The sequence below is a fragment of the Oryctolagus cuniculus genome, chromosome 11 (assembly GCF_964237555.1).
Source record: "Oryctolagus cuniculus chromosome 11, mOryCun1.1, whole genome shotgun sequence".
Classification (NCBI taxonomy): Eukaryota; Metazoa; Chordata; class Mammalia; order Lagomorpha; family Leporidae; genus Oryctolagus; species Oryctolagus cuniculus.
In genome coordinates this window covers 54,707,161-54,733,187 of record NC_091442.1, presented here as the reverse complement: position 1 = coordinate 54,733,187, position 26,027 = coordinate 54,707,161, and the positions used below count along the sequence as shown (strand labels likewise).

The 26,027-nt window shown below is 52.3% G+C and overlaps 1 protein-coding gene across 3 annotated transcripts; it reads left to right on the top strand.

The window, feature by feature from the left end:
- The first annotated feature begins 555 nt into the window (after positions 1-555).
- On the top strand, positions 556-25,820 carry SMAGP (small cell adhesion glycoprotein). Of its 3 annotated transcripts, none has more exons than XM_070052249.1 (4): positions 556-694; positions 1,590-1,651; positions 24,067-24,150; positions 25,121-25,820. In XM_070052249.1, exons 2-4 carry the CDS (start codon positions 1,618-1,620, stop codon positions 25,300-25,302), a joined length of 300 nt encoding a protein of 99 aa, XP_069908350.1. In that variant the 5' UTR covers positions 556-694; positions 1,590-1,617; the 3' UTR covers positions 25,303-25,820. The 3 variants fall into 3 exon arrangements, with proteins under 3 accessions (XP_069908350.1, XP_069908351.1, XP_069908349.1); XM_070052248.1 differs by lacking the exon at positions 556-694 and adding an exon at positions 732-871; XM_070052250.1 differs by lacking the exon at positions 1,590-1,651 and having other exon boundaries at positions 563-694.
- The last annotated feature ends 207 nt before the right edge of the window (positions 25,821-26,027 follow it).

Genomic DNA, 26,027 nt, shown 5'->3' with positions numbered 1-26,027 from the left:
GAGTGAGTCAGGAGGTCCTGGGAGTTCGGTACTAACACACGGTGCAATGGAGTTACCTGGCCTGGGCGAGAAGGGTGCTTAAGAAATGTCCTTACAGGCAGCCTTCAGAGACGTCAAGGGCTGAGCCCGAGGTCACACAGCCCACGGGCACGGAGCTGGCACCCGGCACCGCCCCAGGCCGACGCGCAGCGACAGTGGGTGCCAGCTTAGGGTCCCCGGCAGGGACTCACAGAACACCTGTGTGCGGCCGCCACCCACGCAAGCCAATGGAACGGCTCCTGGGTGCTGAAATTCAAATCACGTCCACCCCGGGGAACAGGGAGATCGGCCGGATCCCAGCCAGCTCGGGGCTCGGATCTCAGCCCCCTCTGGAGCCTCCGGACCGGGGAGGAAGCCACTCCGGATGGAGAGCGAAGCGGCGGCCGAGGAGGGCAGGCAGCCCTTCCTCCCGGGGGAGCGGGGCGGCCCGGCGGCCACAGGGAACCTGCAGAGGGCGGTTCGCTGCTCTTTTCCTGTCCCACCCAGCCGGCCCGGCCCCCACCCCCTCGGCCGGCCTCGGCAGGAGCTCCGCGCGTCCCTCGGCCCGGTCTCCCAGTCCGCGAACGCAGCCGTGCCCGGCCCGGGTCGAGTTCCAAAGGACGCGCGCGCGGAGCTCCGTCGCCCTTGCCGGAGGGGCCCTCGTCGGACTGGAAAGGTGAGCACGCGGAGGAGGGGACTGCGGCGGGCGGGCCCGGTCGCCCACACTCACAACGCCAGGAACTGAAACCGAGAGCGGCCGCGGCTCCGCGCACTCGGCACGCGGCGCCCGGGGACGCACGGCCGCCCCCAGAGCCCTCTCTGCGTGCGCCCCGAGCCCCGCTCCGGGCTGCGGGTAAGTAGGGAGCGCTCCGAGGGGGCGGGGCGGGGCCCCCGAGTGCGCGGAGCCGTCGAGGATCCCCCCCACCACCACCACCCTGGGGCGCCCGACCCAGGCCGACGCCGGCGGTGCTCGCGCGGCGCCCCGGACCACCGAGGGAGGACCGGCGGGGCCGCGGGCCGGGCCGGTGGCCGCCCGGGTGTCTGAGGCAGGCCCGGGGACTACGGCTCCGTGCCTGGCAGCTGAGCCTGGGCGCGGGTCCCGACCTCCGGGCCTCTCCTGACACCTAGTGGATGGCCCCACCCAGCTCCGCGCGGTGGAAGCCCGGGGTACCTGGGATCGCGCTGCTGGGGAAACCGGGGCCGGTTTTTTTTTTTTTTTTTTTTTTTTTTTTTTTTTTTAAATCATGCCTTTGGCTGACTTTCTCAGGCCTTGGGTGAGATCTCTTGGGTGCACGAGGTGACCCAGTAAGAGGTGTGTCTCCAAGGTGACACGCCCCAGAGCACGTGCAGGGGGAGAGATGGCACTTGGAGCCTGGGCAGATACTCAGGGGGAACCCAAAGAGAAGCGTTACAGCTTAGCTGGAAGGGGGAAAGAGGATGCGGGAAGGGAGGGGACTCAGAGAAATGCGGCTCCATAGACTTCCTGGGACTCCCAGGCCCTGCAGCCCCGGGGACCCACCCACCTCATTCCTGTCTTGGTCAGCCTCCAGCAAATCTGCCTCTCCCTCCAGGTGCGTGAGTGAGTGATCTTCAGCTGCGATGACTGGCCTCCCAGCCACACCTTCTCCAGGAGGTAGGTGAAGAGAGGCCGGCCTCACCGGATCCCAGTGGCAGAGCGCTGGTTACACCTGCGCCCCACAGAGTCCAGAGAGCAAAGGCAGCCTCCTGGCCCTGCTGAGACCCAGCACAAGGCAACTGGAGTGTGCGTCTTGGTGGCGTTTGCCCCTGAAGTCCCCCTGGGTCAGGGCCAATTCCTGGCACTGTGCTTCCAACTTTGTGACCTTGGTTTATGAAGTTGTTTTTTTTTTTTTTTTTTTAAGATTTATTTATTCACTTGAAAGGCAGAGTTATCAAGAGAGGGAGAGGGAGGGAGGGAGGGAGGGAGAGAGAGAGAGAGAGAGAGAGATCTTCCATCTACTGGTTCACTCCTCAAATGGCTGCCAAGGCTGGAGCTGGGCCAGTCTGAAACCAGGAGCCAGGAGCATCCTCTGGGTCTCCCACATGGGTGCAGGGGCCGAAGCACTTGGGCCATCTTCCACTGCTTTCCCAGGCCATAGCAGAGAGCTGGATCAGAAGTGGAGCAGCCAGGACTTGAACCAGCTCCCACAAGGGCTGCTGGTGCTACAAGCAGCAGCTTAATCCGTTGAGCCACAGAGCTGGCCCCTATGGAGTTAGGGAGTTATTTTATAAGCTTAAAGCAAAGGGCATTCCTGGCCATTGAGGCCATCTGGGGAGTGAACCAGTGATGGAAGATCTCTCTCTCTCTCTCTCTCTCTCTCTGTAACTCTGACTTTCAAATAAATATGTGAATCTTAAAAAAAAAAAATTAAAATTGGTACAAGGAAGTTGAAATTCATGCATAGCTTTTTCATAATATGCACTTCTCATGAACTTAATGAATACCCCTCTTATGCACGGATTCCAACTTTTTTTGCACCAAAAAATAAATAAAGGGGATTTAATTCTCATCTCTAATAATTCATAGCTGTGGCAGCACCTCCCACAATTAAATACGGAGAAGGAATCTTCCAAAGACAACGGAAATGAAATTTGTTGACAACATGCTAAAGATAGCTCGGCTCCAGTTTCCTCAATTGTCCAGTAGGGAAACTAGGAACTACCTGCTCGGGCTGAATGCCTGATCTTACAGCACAGTCTCGGGTGTCATTGCAACAAACATTTCCCTGCTTTTGCTGCTGTGGAAATGGCCCGGCAGCCCAGCACCATCTAAGATCGGGACATCCAGACTTGTCTGTGTGAGAAGAGAGAGTGGAAGCCCAGACCGGTCAGCAGGTGGTCTCTGGGCAGCAAGGGTGAGGTTTGTTTAGGCAGAGGGCTGCTCCCAGAAGTTCAGATAAAGGAAGCCCCTGGATTTGCCCCTGAGCCGGGGGTGGGGGTGGGGTGGGCGGGTGGGGGGGGGTAGAGAAAGACCTGGTGCTCTGGCAGCTTGCTGAGGGTTAGGACTTGGACAAAGGGAAACTGTTCTTTTTTTTTCTTTCTTTTGACAATCTGTGGCTAACCATTGACTGTTACTATTTTAACTATTGTTGGTGTTAAGTTCGGTGGTATTAAGTACATTCCCGCCGTTGTGCAACCATCAACAGCACTGTCTCATCTTCCCAAACGGAAGCTCCACACCCATTAAACACAGACTCCCGATTCCTCCTCTCCGCCCCGGGCTCCTGACAACGCCCACTCTACTTTCTGTCTCTATAAACTTAGCCGCTCCCGATACTGCAGATAAGCGGGATCAGACAATGCATGTCCTCTTGTGTCTGGCTTTTTGCATGGCGCATCAAGAGCCCAGAATTCATGTTGTCGCATGGGGCAGGATTTCCTTCCTTTTGAAGGTTGAATAGTATTCCATTGTTCGTATGTGGTACATCGTGTTCCTGCGTTCATCTGTTGATGTATACCTGGAAGGCTTCCACCTGTTGGCTGTTGTGAATGAGGCTGCTGCAGACATAGGCTTTCCATGTCTGTTGTAGTCTCAGTGTCCAGTTCTTGTGAGGATTCCCCGAAGCTGAGTTGCTATGTCATGCAGTACATCTATGCTTAATTTTTTTTAAGATTTATTTATTTTTATTTATTTGATAGAATTACAGAGAGAGGTAGAGACAGAGAGAGAGGTCTTCCATCCGCTGGTTCACTCCCTACATGACCACCACGGCCAGAGCTGCACCCATCCGAAACCAGGAGCCAGGAGCTTCTTCCAGATCTCCCACGCGGGTGCAGGGGCCCAAGCACTTGGGTCATCTTCTACTGCTTTCCCAGGCCATAGCAGAGAGTTAGATCAGAAGAGGAGCAGCTGGGTCTCGAACCAGCGTCCATATGGGATGCCAGCACTTCAGGCCAGGGCTTTAACCACTACGCCACAGCGCTGGCCCCTATGCTTAATTTTTTCTTTTTCTTTTTTTTTTTTGAGGAGCTACCATCCTCTTTTCCACAACATCTGCACCATTCTGTTTCCTCCCCAGCAATGCACAAAGTTTCTGGGTCTCCACGCCTTTGCCAACACTTGTTATTTTTAGGGGTTGTTGGGTGTGGAGTGGTATCTCCTTGTGGTTTTCATTTGCATCTCCCTAAGGACTAGTGATGTTGAGTATCTTAGTATGCTTCTTGTGCACTTGTGTATCTTGGGAAAGCATACACTCAAGTCCTTGCCCATTTTATAACTGGATTGTTTTGTTGTTTATTGTTATTGTTTACATCATGACCCACCTCAGGGCAGGAGTACTTTAGGTAAGCACATTTGCAGTTCCCAGCCTACTGGGTAAAAGCAAATGTAAGTTCCAAGTTAGGTATGCAGGAAAGAACGGACCTTGCAGACTGGAAGAGAGAACTGATTTCTTTTTTAAAAAGATTTATTTATTATTTACTTGAGAGGCAGAGTTACAGACAGAAAGAGAGAGAGAGAGAGAGAGAGAGAGAGAGAGATGTCTTCCATCTGCTGGTTCACTCCCCAATTGGCTGCAATGGCTGGAGCTGCGCTGATCCAAAGCCAGGAGCCAGGAGCTTCCTCTGGGTCTCCCAAGCAGGTGCAGGGGCCCAAGGATTTGGGCCATCTTCTACTGCTTTCCCAGGCCACAGCAGAGAGCTGGATCAGAAGAGGAGCAGCTGGGACTCGAACTGACACCCATATGTGATGCCAGTGCTGCAGGCAGAGGCTTTACCGGCAACGCCACAGCACCGGCACTGAAAACTGATTTTTTGAAGGATAGAAATCTAAGAGGGTCAGCCCTTCACTCCCACCTGCACTTTTCCTGAGCCAGGTATCCTCGGGAGCGTTCAGAGTGGGTGCTGCATTAGGTCTTCCCTGGGCCATTGGTGCCTCTGAATTCATGGGCTCCTACCTCCATTAAAAAGAAAAAAAGAGTCATATTTTACAACTGCATTTGTATAAGGAAGAGTATGATAGGGCTGGTCTGTGGCATAGCAGGTAAAACTGCCACTTGCAATGCTGGCATCCCATATGGGCACCAGTTCGAGTCCCAGCTGCTCCACTTCTGATCCAGCTCTCTGTTATGGCCTGGGAAAGCAGTGGAAGATGACCCAAGTCCTTGGGCCCCTGCACCCGCGTTGGAGACCCGGAAGAAGCTCCTGGCTCCTGGCTTTGGATCGGCTCAGCTCCAGCTGCTGAGGCCATTGAGGGAGTGAACCAGCAGATGGAAGACCTCTCTCTCTCTCTCTCTCTCTCTCTCTCTCTCTGCCTCTCTGCAACTCTGCCTTTCAAATAAATAAATAAATCTTTTAAAAATATGATAGCATTGCTATAATCTAATTACGTAGATTTTTATAATTCACATGGAATTGACCTAACAGTTGTGCTATTTCTTTGACCTCAAAGCTCATTTTGTTTTCCTTCTGATTCTAAAATAAATGAAAATCTTACAAATCTTTCGAATATTTGAAAGTCCCCGTGGCCCCCGCAATGTCCAGAGCCGAAGCAAACCCTGCTGGGAGTAGGGGCAGCAGGAACCCTGCCTTCGATGCTCTCCGGCCCCCAGCCGGGGAGAGCCGGGTCTGTTTTTCCATTGCACCCCTTCCTCGCCACAACCCCATGAAGCAGGTCTTATTCTCATTTTACAGACGCAAAAGCCAAGGTTTGGGGAAATTTGGAAAGTTTTGGAGGTTAAGAGAGCCCTCCAAGGTCAAGCACTAATCCCGGCAGAGGCAGGGTCTTGTGCCAAGTCTGATTTACTCCAACACCTGTGTGTTCTTCCCGGCATGGTCGACTGCAGGCCTCGCTCCGCCCCTCGGCCAGCGAGAAGGGGGCAGAATTCCAGGCGCGGTTCCCACAGAGAGGAGAATGAAGGGAGCCACCCTTTGTGGGGCAGGTCTAGAGCAAATAAGTAGGTTGGCAGACTCGGGTGGCAACGGATCTGATGCCTGGGTGATAAAGGATTTAGCTCAACCTGGGAACAAGGGCCACAAAGAAACCAACCAGTATCTGGGTTTACAAAAAAAAAAAAAAAAAAAAAAAGGCACGGGCAGAATAGATCCAAAGGGCATTTGCTGTTGGTTGGGGATTTGGGTGGAGCCTTGATTCGTGTTGTGGACCTCTGCCCTGGCCTTCCACCTATGATAAAAAAAAAAAAAAAAAGGTGCCACTGTCTCCCCGAAGCCAATGATAACATTAGTGTTCCTTTGTATGGGCGAGGTTGGGAAAGCAATGGGTAGGCACAGGAGTTGATGGGGCAGCCTACAAGCCGTTTCACCTCCTTTCATGCCAGGCTTCCTGGACTTGATTTACTTTTTCACCTTTAAAAGGACTACAGGCTGCTCAGGGATAGTCTCCTAGACCTTTTCTGTGTGCATGCATATATGTGATGGTACTTTTTTTTTTAATTTTTTTTTTTTGGACAGGCAGAGTGGACAGTGAGAGAGACAGGAAGAAAGGTCTTCCTTTGCCGTTGGTTCACCCTCCAATGGCCACCGCGGCCGGCGCACCGCGCTGATCCGAAGCCAGGAGCCAGGTGCTTCTCCTGGTCTCCCATGGGGTGCAGGGCCCTGTGGGGAGCAACTGAGACTAGACTAAGTTACTGGAATTAAGACTTATTCTCTGCATCTGCTCTCCCACAATATGGCGCTGGGGAGGAGTAAACAACTTCTACGCAGCTGCCTCGCCAATTTGACTGATAAGCTGCAGGAGCTGATCCTGCTCCTGATTGGAGGAGAGCAGTGTTCTTGGTGTGTGGGCAGCAGAGTTGGGATTGGTGGAAGAGGACTATAAAGGAGGAGAGAGACACTATGCACCGAGGAATATCTGAGCAACCCCTGCGAGCTGGCTGGCGGTGTGCCGCTCCTCCGCTCCTCCGCTCCTCCGCTCCTCCGAGGAAGCGGGGAAAGTGGCAGGTGTGCCGCCCCTCCGCGGAGGTGGGGGCGGGGCACGGCAGCTAACCCTGGACGGCATCGTTCCTCAACGAGTGAGGGAATGGCAGCTAACCCGGGAAGGGGCCAGGCAAAAAGAACAGCGCAGGGTCTAGTGTCGTTCCTCCGCGAGAGGGGGAGTGACAGGGCCCAAGCACCTGGGCCATCCTCCACTGCACTCCCGGCCACAGCAGAGAGCTGGCCTGGAGGAGGAGCAACCGGGACAGAATCCGGCGCCCCAACCGGGACTAGAACCTGGGGTGCCAGCACCACAGGCAGAGGATTAGCCAAGTGAGCCGCGGCGCCGGCCTCTCCCTTTCTTTCTATAACTCTGCCTTCCAAATGAATAAATAAATAAGTAATTTTTTAAAAAAAAAATCACAGAAAAATAGAATTAAAGGGTGAGTTTATTTTGGTGCAAGAAATTTTTGTTAAAAAACACTTTTTTAAAAAAGACTTTTTTTTTTTTTTATTTGAAAGGCAGAGTTACAGAGAGAGACAGAGCGAGAGAGAGAGAGAGACCTTGCATCTGCTGGTTCACTTCCCAAATAGCCACAATGGCAGGACCTGGCCCAGTCTGAAGCCAGGAGCCAGGAGCTTCTTCCAGGTCTCCTGTGTGGGTACAGGGACTCAAGCAGGAGGGCAATTTTCTGCTGTTTTCCCAGGTGCATTAGCAGGGAGGTGGATTGGAAGTGGAGCAGCCGGAACTCAAACTGGCACCCATATAGGATGCTGGCCCTGCAGTCAGAGGAGGCTTTACCCATTATGTCACAGCACCGGCCCCTCCCACATTTTTTTATCAACCTTTGCCAGGATGACGGCTGTCATTTATGTCATCATGCAGGTGTGTGTCACTCTTGCAAACAGTGCCCTCGTGAACACCCTTTCCATTCTGCAGTAAAACTCAGAGAACCCAGCCCAGCAGATGACCTGAGTATCACGTTCAGCTGAGGGAAGGCAGGTTGTCTCCAGAACTTGCAAGTCGGTCGTCTCGGGTGGGGCTGTGGTGTGGGTGTGGTTTGAGCGTGTCCCCCGGGATGCACGGGTGGGAAGCAGGTGTGGAGATGTTGAGCCATGGCGAAACCTTTGAAAGGTGGGGCCTAGGGCAAGGCGATGAGGTCTTCAGGAGGGGTTCCTGTAGTTTTCATAGGCCCCCAGGTCTCATAAGAATTGCTACTCCAGGGGCTGGCACTGAGGCGCAGCAGGTTAAGGCCCTGGCCTGAAGTGCTGGCATCCCATATGGGCACCGGTTCGAGTCCCGGCTTCTCCACTTCCCATCCAGCTCTCTGCTGTGGCCTGGGAAAGCAGTAGAAGATGGCCCACGTCCTTGGGCCCCTGCACCCACGTGGGAGACCAGGAAGAAGCTCCTGGCTCCTGGCTTCGGATCAGTGCAGCTCCAGCCATTGTGGCTACCTGGGGGGTAAACCATTGGATGGACGATATCTCTCTCTCTCTCTGTAGCTCTGTCTTTCAAATAAATAAAATAAATCTTAAAAAAAAAAAAAAAAAAGAAATAATTGCCACTCCACATGTGCAGTCATCAATCATTTTCTCCGCCGTGTTCTGTGGCCCTCACCAGGAGCCAAACAGGCAGGGCTGCCTGGCCTTGAAGTTCCAGCCTCCAAAACTGTGACCCAAACAAACCTCTTTTTAAACATTGATTCATCCGTTCACTCATTCATTCAAAAGGCAAAATGACAAGGAACGATCTTCCATCCACCAGTTTACTCTCCAAATGGCCGCCACAGGTCTCCCACGTGGGTCCCAAGCACTGGGCTGTCTTCTGTCTTCACAGGCATTTTAGCAGGGACTTGGCTGCAAGCAGCCAGGGCTCAAACCGGCATCCTTTTTTTTTTTTTTTTTTTTTTTTTTTTTGACAGGCAGAGTGGACAGTGAGAGAGAGAGAGACAGAGAGAAAGGTCTTCCTTTTGCCGTTGGTTCACCCTCCAATGGTCACCGCGGCCGGCACGCTGTGGCCGGCGCATCGCGCTGATCCGAAGCCAGGAGCCAGGTACTTCTCCTGGTTTCCCATGGGGTGCAGGGCCCAAGCACTTGGGCCATCCTCCACTGCACTCCCTGGCCACAGCAGAGAGCTGGCCTGGAAGAGGGGCATCCGGGACAGAATCTGGCGCCCCGACCGGGACTAGAACCCGGTGTGCCGGCGCCGCAAGGCGGAGGATTAGCCTAGTGAGCCACGGCACCGGCCAAGGATGCTGGCATCCCAAGCAGTGGCCTAACCCGCTGTGCCACACCACCAGCCCTAAACCTCTTTTCTTTATGAAATTCCCAAGCCTTGGATGCTTTGGCAATGAAAAATGGACTAAGACAGCTGGGAAGAACCGGAGTGTGAGATTTGATTTTCTGAACGTTCAAAATGATAACTCAGGCCCTGCCCGCAGCATGTGCTGGAGATAGAGATCAAATAATAGGTGTTTTATAAACTCAGAGCTCAGGGACTGGCGCTGCTACTGACACCAGCAGCCGATATCGGAGTGTCATTTCAGTTCCCAGTTGTTGCACTTCTGATCCAGCTTCCTGGTATTGTGCCTGGGAAAGCAGCAGAGGATGGCCCAGTATTTGGGCCCCGCACCCACGTGGGAGACCCGGTGGAGCTCCAGGCTCCTGGCTTTTGCTTGGCCCAGCCCTGACTGTTGTGGTCATTTGGGAAGGGAACCAGCAGGTGGACGATCTCTCTTTCTCTCCCTCCCTCCCTCCCTCCCCCCTTCTCTCTCTTGTTCTCTCTGTCTCTCTCTCTGTCACTCTGCCTTTCAAATAAATAGATACATCTAAGCTTGTTTTTTTTTATATATATATATTTATTTATTTTCAAGGCAGAGTGACAGAGAGAGGGAGACAGAGGGAGATTTTCCATATACTGGTTCACTCCCCAAATGCCTGCAAAGGTTAGGGGGTGGCCTAGAAAGAATCCAGGAGTCTGGAATTCCATCCAGGTCTCCCACATGGGTGGCAGGGTTCCAAGCAATTGGGCCATCTTCCACTACTTTCCTAGGTACATTAGGAGGGAGCTGGATTGGAAGTGGAGCAGCTGGGACACGAACCGCCGCCCATATGGGATGCCGGGGCTGCAGGCAGTGACGTAACCAGCTATGCCACAACACCGGCCCCTCTGCCAGCATCGTAGCTGCCACACCAGTGCCCACCCCTGAATAATTTTAGGTTTGTAGAACAATTGCAAAACAGTACATAGTTTCCATATACCCGTCAGCCAGGTTCTCTACTCACCATCGTAATGACGCATGGGGGTGGTGTAGACCAGGAAATACACTGAACTACAGATTTCACTGGGATTTCCTCATTTGAAATTTTGATTCTGAAGAGGATTCTCTCTCTCTCTTTTTCCTTTTTTAAGATTTATTTTATTTATTTGAAAGAGTTACAGAGAGAGGTGGAGACACAGAAAGAGGTCTTCCATCCGCTGGTTCACTCCCCAAATGGCCACAACAGCCAGAGCCGAGCTGATCTGAAACCAGGAGCCAGGAGCTTCTTCCAGGTCTCCCATGTGGGTGCAGGGGCCCAAGGACGTGGGCCATCTTCTACTGCTTTCCCAGGCTGTAGCAGAGAGCTGGATCAAAAATGGAGCAGCGGGACTTGAACCGGCGCCCATATGGGATGCTGGCACTGCAGGCAGTGGCTTTCCCTGCTACACCACCACCCAGCCCCGCAGGTTTTTCTCTTGCAAGCTGTCTTTAGCGGATGTGTTTTGCCTGCTCACTTCAAAAAACACCTGGGACAAGGCCGGCGCCGCGGCTCACTAGGCTAATCCTCCGCCTAGCGGCGCCGGCACACCGGGTTCTAGTCCCGGTTGGGGTGCCGGATTCTGTCCCGGTTGCCCCTCTTCCAGGCCAGCCCTCTGCTGTGGCCCGGGAGTGCAGTGGAGGATGGCCCAGGTGCTTGGGCCCTGCACCCCATGGGAGACCAGGAAAAGCACCTGGCTCCTGGCTCCTGCCATCGGATCAGCGTGGTGCGCCGGCCACATCGCGCTGGCCGCGGCGGCCATTGGAGGGTGAACCAACGGCAAAGGAAGACCTTTCTCTCTCTCTCTCTCTCTCACTGTCCACTCTGCCTGTCAAAAATAAAAAAAAAAAAATAAATAAATAGAAAAAAACACCTGGGACACATTTGCCACCGCGGTCAAGAGGCTGTGGGAGACACCTGTATCCTGTATCACAGTACCTGGGTTCCAGTCCCAGCTCTGCTCCTGATTCCAACTTCCTGCTAGTGCACACCATGGGAGGCAGAGGTGATGGCTTGAATAGTTGGGTCCACGCCACCCACATGGGAGACCTGGATTGAGTTCCAGGCTCCTGGCTTTTAGCCTGGCTGTTGTAGGTACATGGAAAATGAACCAGCAGATGGGAGTTCTGTGTGTGTGTGTGTGTGTGTGTGTGTATCTTTGTCTTTCAAACAAGTAAATACAATTAATTCATTTAGCTAAAAAATCTTGTGACACCCATGCACAAACCAGGGTGCACTGTTAATCTCTGTTATTAGAGAACATATTTATGTTGATAATACTAAAGTCATTGGTGTCTTTTTATTATAAAAGCATTTCTCATTATAGGAAATTTGCACGTTAAAGGAAAGCATATGGAAGAGAGTAAAAATCGTTCGGAATTCCACAGCCCGGCTGGGCTCCTGGTGCTGTTGCAGGCTCTGTCCTCCCAGGGGCGGGAGCTTTCCAGGGATCCTGTGCATGCTCCCCTGTTAGTTGTTTGCTTGGGCCTAAGAGCGAGGACTTTGTTCATTCTCTTTGTTCAACCTGGCCCGTTCCTGCAGTCGGTTGGAATGCGTCTGCATTAGGCAGCTTACCAGTCGCTGTTGTGGCTTGTCGAATCCCTGGGCCTGCACTCACTCAAAGGGCGCTGAGCCCTTCCACACTATGCTCCTAAAGGAGGCACCAGTAAAATGCCCCAGCAAAGCAGAACGTCTTACAAATAACCTGATACTCAACACTTTGAAAACACACAGTGTACTATAGGAAAAAGTGACTGTATTAGACTTCCTTAGACTGGTTTTGTGATTTAATGTTTTTATTTTTTTACTTGTCTAGATTTATTTATTTATTTGAAAGTCAGAGTTACACAGAGAGAGAAAGAGAGGCAGAGAGAGAGAGAGAGAGAGAGAGAGAGAGGTCTTCCATCCACTGATTCACTTCCCAGATGGCCACAATGGCCAGAGCTGCGCCACCGATCTGAAGCCAGGAACCAGGAGCTTCGTCCGGGTCTCCCACGTGGGTGCAGGGGCCTAAGCACTTGGGCCATCTTCCACTACTTTCCCAAGCCATAGCAGAGAGCTGGATCCGAAGTGGAGCAGCCAGGACTCGAACCGGCACCCATATGGGATGTTGGCACTGCAGGCGGTAACTCCACCCGCCATGCCACAGCACCGGGCCCCAATATTTTTATTTTGAATTACATAAAAGCCTTAATTTTCCCCGGAGTGGTTTGACCTACTATCAATTCAGAAACAACTAAAGAGGGAGTGAGTGTTTAGCCTGCGGTTGACACGCCTGCCTGCCACATTGGAGCCCGGGTTTCACTTCCCAGCTCCAGCTAGGAACTCCAGCTCTCACCAGTGAAGGAGACAACAGTGATGGCCCAAGTACTCGGATCCCTGCATGCGACCTAGGAGACATGGGTTGACTTCCAGGCTTCCGGCTCCAGCTCCAACCCAGCCCTGGCAGTCACGGGCATTTGGGGAGTAAACCAGCTCTCGATTTTGTCTCTCTTCAAAGCAAAACAAAACAAGGGCCGGCGTTGTGGTGTAGCAGGTAAAAGCCACCTCCTGCAATGCCAGCTTCCCATAGGGGTGCTGGTTCAAGTCCCAGCTGCTCCACTTCTGATCCAGCTGCCTGCTAATGTGCCTGGGAAAGCACCAGAGGGTGGCCCAAGTGCTTGGGCCCTGCACCCACCTAGGATACCCAGAAGCAGCTCCTGCCTCCTGGCTTCAGCCTGGCCCAGCCCTGGTCGTTACAACCATTTAGGAAGTGAACCAGCAGGTGGAAGATTTCTCTTTCCCTCTGTCATGTCCTCTCTCTCTCTCTAACTCTGCCTTTCTAATTAATTAATTTTTTGAAACTCTCAACGGAAGAGCCTCTTGACTAGATGACATCACTCCATTCCTTGTACTGCCTCCCCACCCCCATCCCTGCCCCGGCCAGGCTGATTTCTATCTGTCTGATCCACAAAGATATTCTCAACAGTGTGATCCATGACAAGAGACTGCCCACTCCCGCGGCATCTTCAGCTGTCCTTAGCCCCTTCCTTATCCACGCTGTCAACTGGTTTACCCCGCAGAGGAGAGCTGCCCGAGGCTCCGGCCCCCACCTCCTCCCTGCTCCCTCCTGCTGGGAGACAGTGCCTGAACTGTCCTGTCCGGCTCTTGTCCACAGCCAAGCCCGCCTCTTAGGCACTGATCCCATGCCTTCTAAGACAGGGTTCCAGCCACTCTCCCCTCCTGCCCATCATCTGTTGCTCCCGCCCATCTGTACACAAACACACTGGTGTCCCCCACCCACGACACAAAGAGGAGCAGCTTGGGCTCCCTGTGTTGCAGTAGTTTATTTATATTCTGCCACAGTTCCTCTCGTTCCATTTCTTTGGTGAGTCCACCCTAAACCACAGGTTTATATTCAGCGCTTGCCCAGAACTTTGCTAGCAGAGGCCGGCTGTGACCTTGGTGTGAAACCTGTGGCCCTCGGGCTTCATCTCTTTGGCTGCCACCACCCCCCCCTCCATGTCCTTGGGCTTATTTTTCTGCACTTTCCCCGGTGATCTCACCCCCTCTCCTGGCCTTAAAATGCTAATTACTTTTTTTTTTGAGAGAGAGACAGAGAGAAAGAGACCTTCCACCCTTAAGGCCACTCCCTAAATGATCCATCTGCTGGTTCACTCCCCTAATGGTGACCGTGGCTGGGGCTGGGCCAGGCTGAATCCGGGAACCCAGAACTCCATCCTGGTCTCACACGGGGGTGGCAGGGGCCCGCCTGGATATCTAATGAACAACTGTGTCCCTTCCCAATCTGCCTCCTGAGGCTCCCTCTGCCTCCTGAGGCTCCCTCTGTCTTCTCTTCGTTACTCAGCCTCCAAAGTTTCCTGTCACCTTTGACCTTGTCCTAGTCCAGCCTCATTGGCCCCTGCTGCCACGTATTCCCCAGAGTACCCACCACTGTCTCACGGCACTGCTGGAGCCAATCAATGTTTTTTCGCAAATGGGGCCAGCACTGTGGCATAGTGGGTAGAACCGTCACCTGCAGTGCCAGCATCTCCTATCGACGCCTATTTGAGTTCCAGCTGCTTCTTCCAATTCAGCTCCCTCCTAATGCACCTTGGAAAGCAGCGAAGATGGCAAGTGCTTGGGGCCCATGCACTGACCAGAGAGACCCAGAAGAAGCTCCTGGCTCCTGACTTTGGATCAGCCCAGTTCTGGCCATTGTGGCCATTTGGGGAGTGAATCAGAGGATGGAAGCACCATCTCTCTCTTTCTCTCTCTCTCTCTGTCCTTCTCTCTCTCTCTCTGCCTCTGTCTCTCTGTGACTCTGCTTTTCAAATTAGTAAATAAGTCTTTGAAAAATAGAAAGAAAAAATCAGTGCCTCTGTTGATATCCAGGCCTGAGCTGTGGCCTGCAGGAGACACCCTACACTGCCCTTGTCCCCCCACTTCCCGAAGTCCTGTCCATACCTCAGTCAGAGGGACCCTTTAAAAATCTAGCCCTGCATCAATTGTGTACATAACAAACCACCCCAAATCTTAGTGGCTTAAAACAACAAGAGGTTGTTATTTTTACAATTCTGGGATTGGCGAGATTTCCTTCTGGTGGTCTTGCCTGGTTCTCTTCCCACAGGTCTGCTGGGCTGGAAGTCCCCCCCCCCCCCACAATGGCCTGGGGTGTGCAGCTTTCCCATGCATGGCTTCTCAATAAAATTTTATTTACTTGAAAGTCAGAGTTACAGAGACAAGAGAGAAGAGAGATCTTCCATCCTCTGGTTCACTCCCCAGATGGCTGCAATGGCCAGGCTGAGGCAGACCAAAGCCACGAACCGGGAGCCAGGACCTTCTTCCGGATCTCCCATGTGGGTGCAGGGGCCAGAGCACTTGGGGCCACCTTCTGCTGCTTTCTCAGGTGCATTAGCAGGGAGCTGGATCAGAAGCGGTGCAGCCAGCGCTGCATGCTGAAGCTTAACCCTCTGCGTGCCGTGGTGCTGGCCCCCACATGGCCTCTCTTCTTCCATTTACTAGACTGGGCTTCCTCACAATGGTAGTGTGGTCTTTGGAATTTGAGGTCCTGCTGAATCAGGAGCTGCACTCAAACAAGCTCGCTAGGGGATTCTTGGGCGCAACACAGTTTAAGAAGCATTGCTTCAGATATGCCCCGATCAGGCTCTGCACCAAAACCTGTGAAGTCTCCCCACCTCGCTCCCTGAAAAGCTGAAGTCTGTACCGTGGGCTCCCAGGCCCACTGTGCAGCTTCCTGGACCGTCTCCTCTCCTACCCCCTCACTTTCCAGGTGTCCCCGTGCTGAGCCATTTACATCCCAAGCTGCCATGAACACAGGGGCTTTTCAGTTCATCCCTGCCTTGAACTTGCTGTGCCCTCACCCGTTTAGGTCTTCGTCACCTCCGAGGTGGAGCTTCCCCTGACCTTAATGTAAAATTGCAACCCCCTGGGGCTGGCTTTGTGGCACAGCTGGTTAAGCCCATGCTTGCAATGCCCGCATGCCAAATGGACTTCCAGATGCTCCATTTCTGATCCAGTTCCCTGCTAATCAGAAGGCCAGGCTGGGCCAGGTCAAAGCCAAAAGCCAGGAACTTCATCCCCATCTCCCACATGGGTGGTAGGGGCCCAAGCTGATTTCCCAGGCACATTAGCAGGGAGTTAATGGGAAGTGGAGCACCCAGGACTGAGCTGGAACCCATGCAAGATGCTGGTGTTGTAGGCGGTGGCTTTACCTGCTAGGACACAATGCTGGCACCAAATATATCTTGGTTTAAAAAATTGTAGGGGCCGGCACTGTGGCGCAGTAGGTTAGTCCTCTACCCGTGATGCCAATAACCCATATGGGCGCCAGTTTGAGTCCCGGCTGCTCCTTTTCCAATCCAGCTCTCTGCTATGGCCTGGGGAAGCAGTAGAAGATGGCCCAAGTGTACCCACATGGGAGACCCAGAGGAAGCTCCTGGCTGCTGGCTCCTGGCTTCAGATTGGTGCAGCTCTGGCCATTGTGGCCATCTGGGGAGTGAACCAGCAGAAGGAAGACCTCTCTGTGTCTTTCACTCTCACTGTCTGTAACTCTACCTCTAAAATAAATAAATAAAACTCTTTAAAAAATTACAATCCATATCCACATGCCAACTCCATATCCACTTCCACTTCCTGCTTCTTCTTTTTTTTTTTTTTTTTTTTTTTTGCCAGGCAGAGTTAGACAGTGAGAGAGAAACAAAGAGTCATAGACAGTGAGAGTTGTTTTTTTTTTGTTTGTTTGTTTTTTGTTTTTTTGACAGGCAGAGTGGACAGTGAGAGAGAGAGACAGAGAGAAAGGTCTTCCTTCCATTGGTTCACTCCCCTATTGGCCACTATGGCCGGCATTGCACCGATCTGAAGCCAGGGGCCAGGTGCTTCCTCTTGGTCTCCCATGCGGGTGCAGGGACCCAAGCACCTGGGCCATCCTCCGCTGCCCTCCCGGGCCACAGCAGAGAGCTGGACTGGAAGAGGAACAACCGGGACTAGTACCCGGCACCCCAACCGGGACTAGAACCCGGGGTGCCAGTGCTGCAGGTGGATGATTAGCCAAGTGAGCCAGAGCGCCGGCCCTGCTTGGTTTTCTTTCTTTCTTTTCTTTTCTTTTCTTTCTTTCTTTTTTTTTTTTACAGGCAGAGTGGACAGTGAGAGAGAGAGACAGAGACAAAGGTCTTCCTTTGCCGTTGGTTCACCCTCCAATGGCCACTGCGGCTGGCGTGCTGGTCTCCCATGCGGGTGCAGGGCCCAAGCACTTGGGCCATCCTCCACTGCACTCCCTGGCCACAGCAGAGAGCTGGCCTGGAAGAGGGGCAACCGGGACAGAATCTGGCGCCCCGACCGGGACTAGAACCCGGGGTGCGGGCGCCGCAGGCGGAGGATTAGCCTAGTGAGCCGCGGCACTGGCCTCTGCTGTAAAACTTTTATGTGCATTGAAAACTTTTCATTTGATTTTTTTTTTTTTTTTTTTGAGAGGCAGAAAAAGAATCTCCCTTCCACTTTCCACTGGTTTACTCTCTAAATGCCCACAGCAGCCAGGGATGGGCCAGGCTGAGTGCCAGAGATTCAATCTTGGTCTCCCTTGTGGGTAACAGGAACCCAAGAACTTGAGCCATCACCTGCTGCCTACCTGCGTGTGCGTTAGCAGGAAGCTGGATCTTGGGTTTTTTGTTTTTGTTTTTTGTTTTAATCATTTCTGTCCTGCCAATGTGTGGACTTTTTTTTTTTTTTAAAGATTTATCTATTTGTTTGAAATCCACTGGTTCACTCCCCAGATGGCTGCAACAGCCAATGTTGGGCAAATCTGAAGCCAGGAACCACAGGAGCTTCTTCTGGGTCTCCCACACAGGTGCAGGGGCCCAAGAACTTGGGCCATCTTCCACTGCTTTCCCAGGCCACAGCAAAGAGCTGGATCGGAAGAGGAGCAGCTGGGACTTGAAGTGGCGCTCATATGGGATGCCAGCGCTGCAGGCAGCGGCTTTACCCGCTATACCACAGTGCCAGCCCCAGGAAGCTGGATCTCAAGCAGAAAAGTTGGGACTTGAGCTAGGCACTCCCTTGTGGGACGCAGGTGTCCTGTGTGGTGTCTTAACCTCTGCACCAACCACATACCCTGGTTGCTTTTTCTTTTTCTTTTTTTTCTTTTTTAAAGATTCATGGTTTCATGGTCTAATATCACATTCTGAAAAGAAGGCAACACATGGGACAAATGGGATTGGAAGCCCTCAAAACTTACGAAACTTTGTAACCAGAGCCCTAATAAATAAAGTAAGGACCCCAATAGAAAATGTTGGCCCGAGGGTGAGCATTGTGGAGCAGCAAGGGAAGCTGCCACTTGGGGTGCCCTGCATCCCATGTCTGAGTTAGAGAGCCAGCTTGGCTTCCAGCTCCAGCTTCCTGCTAACGTGCACCCTGGGAGGCAGCAGCTGTGGGCTCAAGTGTGGGACACTCGAGTGGAGTTCCAGGCTGCTCCTGGGTTCAGCCTGAACAGGCATTTGGGAAATGAACCAATAGGTGGAAGATCTCTCTCTCTCTCTCTCTCAAGCTCTGCCTTTCAAATAAATAAAAATAAATGAATATCTTAAAAAAAAATACTGGCAGAGTTATCTGCATAGCACTGGAACTTTGAATCCCAGTGATCCTTTGCAATTCATATCTTGGGTGGGTTTCCTCTTTTTAGATGTAGGTTCCAGAGAGCTTTCACTTCTAATGGAGATCATTTCATAAAAATAAAAATCCAGGGCAGGGTAATAGTTAAGATACTGGTTAAAACTAAGACATAAAAACAAAACAAAACAAAAGAAACCTAAGACATCATGGGGCCAGCATTGCTGCATCCCATATGGGCAACGGTTGCAGTCCCGGCTGCTCCACTTCCTATCCAGCTCCCTGCTGATGCACCTGGGAAGGTAGCGGAAGATGATCCAAGTCCTTGGGCCCCTGCACCCACTTGGGAGACCTGGAAGAAGCTCCTGACTTCGGATTGGCTCAGTTCCAGGCGTTGCAGGAGTGAAGCAGCGGAAGGAAGATTCTCTCTCTGCCTCTCTGTAGCTCTGCCTTTAAAATAAATGAATTAAAACAACAAAAAAAAAAAAACAAGACACCCACATCCCACGTTGAAGTACTTGGCTTTAATATCTGATTCTGACTCCTGCCCCCAATTCCCTGCTAATGCAGACCCTAGGAGGCAGCAGGGATGGCTCACGTGGTTGGGTCCCTGCCACCCACAGGGCAGACTTGGATGGAGTTTCTGGCTACCAGCTTCTGCCTGGCCCAGGCTGGCTGTTGCCGGTATTTGGGGGGAATGAACCAGTGATGGGAGCTCCTCACTCCTCCTAAATAAATAAATAAATAAAAATAAAAATTTTATGTAGGCTCAGCCTTCTTCACTGATCAATTGTTTCAGCATTGAGTGAATGTCTTTGCACCAGATGACGTCACGTAAGTGGACACCGACCAACAGCTGCGTCCAAGGCAGGCATCCCATTGAGGTGTTTTTTCTTAGGGCTTCCTGTATTGCTGAGCTGCTCTGCTGTTGGGAGGAAGCTCGTCTCTGATCAGGCCTCCTAGTCAGCCGGGGGAGGTTGTGTGTGACCCGCCAACGTGACTTCCACGTCATCACAGGAGCTCTCTGCTCCGCACCACAGCCTCTGCTGGATGGTGCCCACCTGGTTTCCCTCCCGCTTGATGACTTTGAGACTGTGGAACTTTCTGGAAAGCTTGCTGTGTGGCCTCAGTTGCCTCGCACTGTTGTGTCTTCCTCCCGTTGGCGGGAGGGTTTCGTATAAAAACCTCGCTTGAGCTTTGCGTTGGGACGTCTTGGGTTCAAGCCTTGGCTGCAGCCACTGTGGCTGTGGGTGTGAACATGAAACCTGTCACTTAATTCTCCCTGCAGCCAAGGGAGCCGGAACTGGGTCAAGGGCAGCTGTTGTGATTGGGGTCATGTGCACACTCCCTCAGCTGGGAATCACCTTCCCTCCCCAATTCTCTTTCCAAGAACTACTCTCTATCTGTTCCCCGAAACAAGAGAGGACTTTATACAATTTGTAGGAAAATGGGATTAAAAGATAAATCGATGTTGGCGCCAAAAAAATTTTTTTTTAAAGATTTGCTTTTTTTTTTTGACAGAGTGGACAGTGAGAGAGAGAGAGACAGAGACAGAGAGAAAGAGAAAGGTCTTCCTTCGTTGGTTCACCCTCCAATGGCCGCTGCGGCCTGCATACCACACTGATCTGAAGCCAGGAGCCAGGTGCCTCCTCCTGGTCTCCCATGGGGTGCAGGGCCCAAGCACTTGGGCCATCCTCCACTGCACTCCCTGGCCACAGCAGAGAGCTGGACTGGAAGAGGAGCAACCAGGACAGAATCTGATGCCTCGACTGGGACTAGAACCCGGTGTGCCGGCGCTGCAGGCGGAGGATTAGCCTATTGAGCCGCAGTGCCGGCTAAAGATTTGCTTTTTTTTTTTTTTTTTTTTTTTTTTTTTTTTTTTTTTGACAGGCAGAGTGGACAGTGAGAGAGAGAGACAGAGAAAGGTCTTCCTTTGCCGTTGGTTCACCCTCCAATGGCCACCACGGCCAGTGCGCTGCGGCCGGCGCACCACGCTGATCCGATGGCAGGAGCCAGGTACTTATCCTGGTCTCCCATGGGGTGCAGGGCCTAAGTACTTGGGCCATCCTCCACTGCACTCCCGGGCCACAGCAGAGAGCTGGCCTGGAAGAGGGGCAACCGGGACAGAATCCGGCGCCCCAACCGGGACTAGAACCCGGTGTGCCCGCGCCACAAGGCAGAGTAGGAGATCTTCATCCACTGGTTCACTACCCAAATGGCTGCAATGGCTGGGGCTGGGCCCCCCGAAATCAAGAACTCCATCCAGGTCTCCTATGTGGGTAGCAGGGGCCCAAGCACTTGGGCCATTTTCCACTGCTTTCTCAGGCGCATTAGCAGGGAGTTGGATCAGAAGTGGAGCAACTGGGGCTCAAACCAGCACCCATATGGGATGCCAACGTTGCAGGCAGTCACTTAATCCTCTACGCCATAGCACCGGCCCCAAGGCACAATCTCGTACAGCCTGAACTCAGAAGTGACATCCATCACTTTGCCGTATTCTGTTTGGTAGAAATATGCCACTGGGTCCAGCCTACACACCTGAGTGGGGGCCTGCCCTCCACAATCCCATTTTACAGATCAAGAAACTGAGGTTCCAAGAGCGTTAGTAACTTCCCCAAGGTCCCCCAGTAATATGTCGGGCAGGATTCAAACGAGCAGCTTTTTTTGTCATCACTAAGTGTCTAAGCAAAATCAACATACAGCGTATCTGAAGTAGTAGTTACAACTGTCATGTGCTTGCATGTTTGCACACTGACTTCTCTGAGAGGCAGGAGATACAGAGCCCCAGTCACTAGTCACTCTCTAGATGCTTACAACTAGGAACTCACTGCGGGTCTCCCACATGGGGAGCAGGAACCCCATTAGCTGAGCCATCACTGCTGCCTTGATATGAGATGTGGCATCCCAAGTGACATCTTTTTTTTTTTTTTAAAGATGTATTTATTTATTTGAAAGTCAAAGCTACACAAAGAGAGAAGGAGAGGCAGAGAGAGAGAGAGGGCGAGGTCTTCCATCTGCTGGTTCACTCTCCAATTGGCTGCAACAGCTGGAGATGCAAAGCCAGGAGCCAGGAGCTTCTTCTGGATCTTCCATATGGGTGCAGAGGCCCAAGGTCTTGGGCCATCTTCTACTGCTTTCCCAGGCCACAGCAGAGAGCTGGATCAGAAGTGGAGCAGCTGGAACTTGAACGGGTGCCCATATGGGATACTTGCACTGCAGGTGGTGGCTTTACCCACTATGCCACAGCGCCAGCCCCTGTTCACGCATTTCACCTGCACAGTAACTACAGAGTTGGTTAGTAGAGTCCCCATGAGTAACAGAGGAGGGGGCATGAATCAAGGCCACAAAGTGACTGACTGTTCTGTTACTGGAGAAATGCAGGGTTCTTGTCTTCGCGCAAGAAAGAATTCAGGCGTGAGACAGAGAGTAGTGGGAGGTAAAATAGCAAGGTTTATTAGGGTAGGGACATCCATAAGAACGGATGGGCACCTCTCCAGACAGGACCTGAGAGTGCCCAATCACTTGGACTGGGGGGGTGGGGGTGGGAAGGAGCAAGGTTACATGGTTGAGTAGAGAGATTATACCTGACCTGACCAGGCGGGCGGCTCAGCAGAGAGGCAGAGGGCTGAGCACGCAGTCCGGTGGAGGCCGGTGTGTGTGTGTGTGTGTGTGTGTGTGTGTGTGTGTTAAGGGGATGGATCTTTGTCTTCACACATTTCCTCCTGAAACAAAGGATTTATGGCTGTAAATATTAAGAATCTTCTATTTGAGTTTTCCCTTGAAGGTATCAGACAGAAGGAAGCCTAGCTGGCACCATCCTGGGTTCAGAGGAAGGGTGAGAAGGACCCCCTAGAGAATGGGGACAGGAGCAGGGTGTTGGAAATGCAGATACTGGGCTGCACCTGGGAGACTGTGGAAGATTTGTCAGGTAGAAGGGGGCAGGGCAGGATGCCCCTGAAACATTATCAGGATGACTTTGAGATGTAGATGCACATGCTGGATATAGATGTCTTCTCTTTAGGCCTGTCGTACACACGTAAGCTCATACCTAACTTCCTACCTAACAGTTCTACCAGTCCTAAAAAAAGCAAGAACAGTGGAGAAGGGCTCGAGCTGGCCTTGGAGAGGCAGTGATGTAGACAGCCCACATCTGCTCTCTGCTTTCTCTTGTTTCTTTGTTTTTTTGTCTTAAGATTTATTTATTTGTTTGAAAGGTAGAGCCTCAGAGAAAGAGAGAGACAGTGAAATCTCCCATCCAAATGACTGCAACAGCCAGGACTGGGCCAAGCTGAAGCCAAGAGCCAAGAATTTCACCTGGTCTCCTCCCCCGTGGGTGGCAGGGGCCCCAGTAGTTGGGGCATCACCTGCTGTCTTCCCTGGCGCATTAGCTAGCAGAGAGCTGGATCCAAAGCAGAGCAGCCGGGACTCCTGGCGGGTCATTCTGGATGTGGGATGCTGGTGTCCCAACCCACTGCGTCCCAAGGCCATCACTCGACCTCAAGTCTCTGGTCTTGGATGGAAACCTGCACCTGCCACATTCTGCGTCAGTCACACAGGCCCTAGAGTCCACCTGTCTCAGAGCTGTGGCTCTGCTTAGACATTGTCCCTCACACTGTAGATCCTGGCTCACGTTACCCCCTCGGGCAGCAGCTCCTGTGCCCAGTGTCTGGCAGAGGAGGCAGTCAGTGAGTGAGTATTTATTGGATGAACAATTGAACCTGGGGGGGTTGCTGGTTCCCTGCTCAGCCAGCCTGCTTCCCCCTGGATACCTTTACCCTGCAGTAACCTCTGTGTAATTGTTACCTTCGCTAACCACTCTATGAAAATGCTAATTAGGGAAACATTGAAGGGCTTCCTGACTTCCTGTGTAAACACTTAAAGGGACATGGGAGACCTCCAGTTTATTACTGTCCTGACTCTGGGGCATGGCTGGGGGGGAGGGGTGCAGGCAACATTCAGGAGGAACTGTGGTGGGGGGCAGGATATATTTTAGGGAAGGAGAGACCTCGTTTAGGACTTTTTGAAACTGTAAGGCCTTTCCTGAAGTCCAGAAAAGAGTTTTTAGGAGAGGAGCCTTATTTCATTATTTTAAAATAGTGTTTTCAGCGAATTCATAACATTGAAGAAAATGCACCTGCTATATAAATATACCTGCATGTACATTCATCTTTTGATCAGATTTTATAGAAGTATGCATTCCTACTAAAGGCTTATCCCTGCGGAGCTGCTTAGCACACACCCTACTCATTACTCCATTTTGTCAATGAGAAAACATGCACAGAAGGGCTGGGTAATTTTCTCAAGGTCAAACAGCTGACAGAGCTAGGATTGGAAATCTGCAGTCAGGCTCTTGAGTCAGGATCTTTTCCTTTTTTTTTTTCTTTGTTTAAAATTTATTTTAGGGGGAGAGAGGTCATCCATCTACTGGTTCACCCCCCCAAATGACTGCAAAGGTCAGGGCTGGGCCAGGCCAAAACCAGGAGTCAGGAGCTTCATGTGGGTCTCCCACAGGGGTGGCAGGGACCCAAGCTCTTGGGCCATCTTCTGCTGCCTTCCCAGGTGCATTAGCAGGAAGCTGCATTGGGAAGTGGAGCAGCTGGACTCCAATATGGGATGCAGCATCACAAGCAGTGGCTTATAACCCCTGCAGCACATCAGCAGCCCGATGATAAACTCACACAGGGAAGAAGGTGGAGTGGCAACATTTGAAGAGTACACCTGTGCTGTAGAACAAAAGGCTCACCCCATTTCCTTTTGCAGAAGGACAGATGACCACTCCAATTCTGGAAGCCCCTGGGGCCCTGTCCCCCGAAGCTGAAGAAGCCAGCACAGCACTCATTGCAGGTAACACAGGCTCTGAGCCAAAGCTGGGACCAGGGACCATCTCACCGCACAGTCTGAAACCCCCTGAGATGAACTAGATTGTCCCCGCACTAGCAAAGCACCCTAACTTCAGGGACCACCACCACTAACAGGCTCACTCTTGCACGTAGGTTATCGCACACACATTGGCTTCTGCTAGAGGCACTGCCTGTAAATGGTAGGTTAGGAGGTGGCCACGGATGGACACTGGTGTCTGTAGATACTACACTTGGGGGTGGGGGTGGGAAACTATGTGGTTTTTTGAGTGGCTAAGGAAGAGCAGGATTGGAGAAACCCACACAGGAGAGGCTGTGGAGTTTTTAAAATCCTTTCTGGTTGGGATAAGCTATTTCCTTTTTTTCTAAGGTTTTATTTATTTATTTGAGAGGTGGAGTTTCAGACAGTGAGAGAGAGAGATCTTCCATGTGCTGGTTCACTCCCCAGATGGCCACCCCCCAGATGGCCACAACAGCCAGAGCTAAGCCAATCCAAAGCCAGGAGCTTCTTTTGGGTCTCCCACATGGGTGCAGGGGCCCAAGCACTTGGGCCATCTTCTACTGCTTTCCCAGGCCATAGCAGAGAGCTGGTTCGGAAGAGGAGCAGCCAGGACTCAAACCAGCGCCCATTTGGGATGCCGGCACCGCAGGTGGAGGATTAACCTACCGTGCCGCAGCGCTGACCCCTGGATAAGCCATTTCCTGTTTCCCTCCTCCCTGTTGCTGTCACAGTCATCAGGAACTGGTTTGGGAGGGAGCTGAGTTTTGTTAGAAGTCAAAAGCACTGTGTCCTTAGCTCAAACACCAACAGACTCCGCGTATCCCATCCAAGGGAGGTTGGATCATGCATTTCTGAGTGGACACTAGCTAACTACACAAGAGGGCCCTCAGGAAGAGTGAGGAAGTCCCGTAAGCTGCGTGGCCTAGTGAAACCTCTCTCTGTTTTCCCTTTCAAGTGGTTATCACCGTGGTCTTCCTCACCCTGCTATCCGTGGTGATCTTAATCTTCTTCTACCTGTACAAGAACAAGGGCAGCTACGTGACCTACGAGCCTGCGGAAGGCGGCGAGCCCAGCGCCGTGCTCCAGATGGAGAGTGACTCGGCCAAGGACAGAGAGAAGGAAGAGTATTTCATCTAAGGAGTCCTGGGCCCCAGAGGCTCAGCCCTGTCTCCTGTTGATTCGGTGAAGGTTTTCTGTGAAGCCGGTGAGAAGCGGATTGATGTGGGCAGATTCAAACTCCTTCCGGGACATAGGCACAAGTGCTGGTGTGGCTGATTCCAGGGACGTGGAGAGAGCTGCCTGGGATGTCTTCATTACAGAGCCTGTGTGCGTGCCTGGCTAAAACAGGGAGCCCTGGCACAAACGCCTGGCCATGTTCACTTTTCTCACAGGTTGATGAGAGTGAGAAAGATGGGGGTCACTCCCTGCTCCATCCTGTGTCCTGCCTGGTTGCGTAGCAATAGCCCCAGAGGAAATACTGGCCACGGAGCTTCCCGTAGGCAGGATCCCACCATGAAAAGCCTGGCCGGGGCGGAGGAGACAATGGAGACCTTAGTTCTGACAAATGTACATCCCTTCCTCTCCTCATTCCCCAACAACCTCAAGCGTAAGGCCATTTTTATCTGTATTAAAATGTTCAATAACTCAGACTCTCAGTTCCAGCAGTCAGTGGTTTTGCATTTTTACTTATCCTTGCTTACTTAGATTCTTCACATTGTTTTCTTTGGCTTAACTCCTCTGTGTTCTCTCCCAAGCAACAAGTAGCGGTTCCCAGAGCCGTCTCAGGAGTGTGAGGCAACAGTGGCCCAGGGAAGCTTGTCCCCGCCGCGCCTCGGCAGCAACAGCACTGGTCCGTGAGGGCC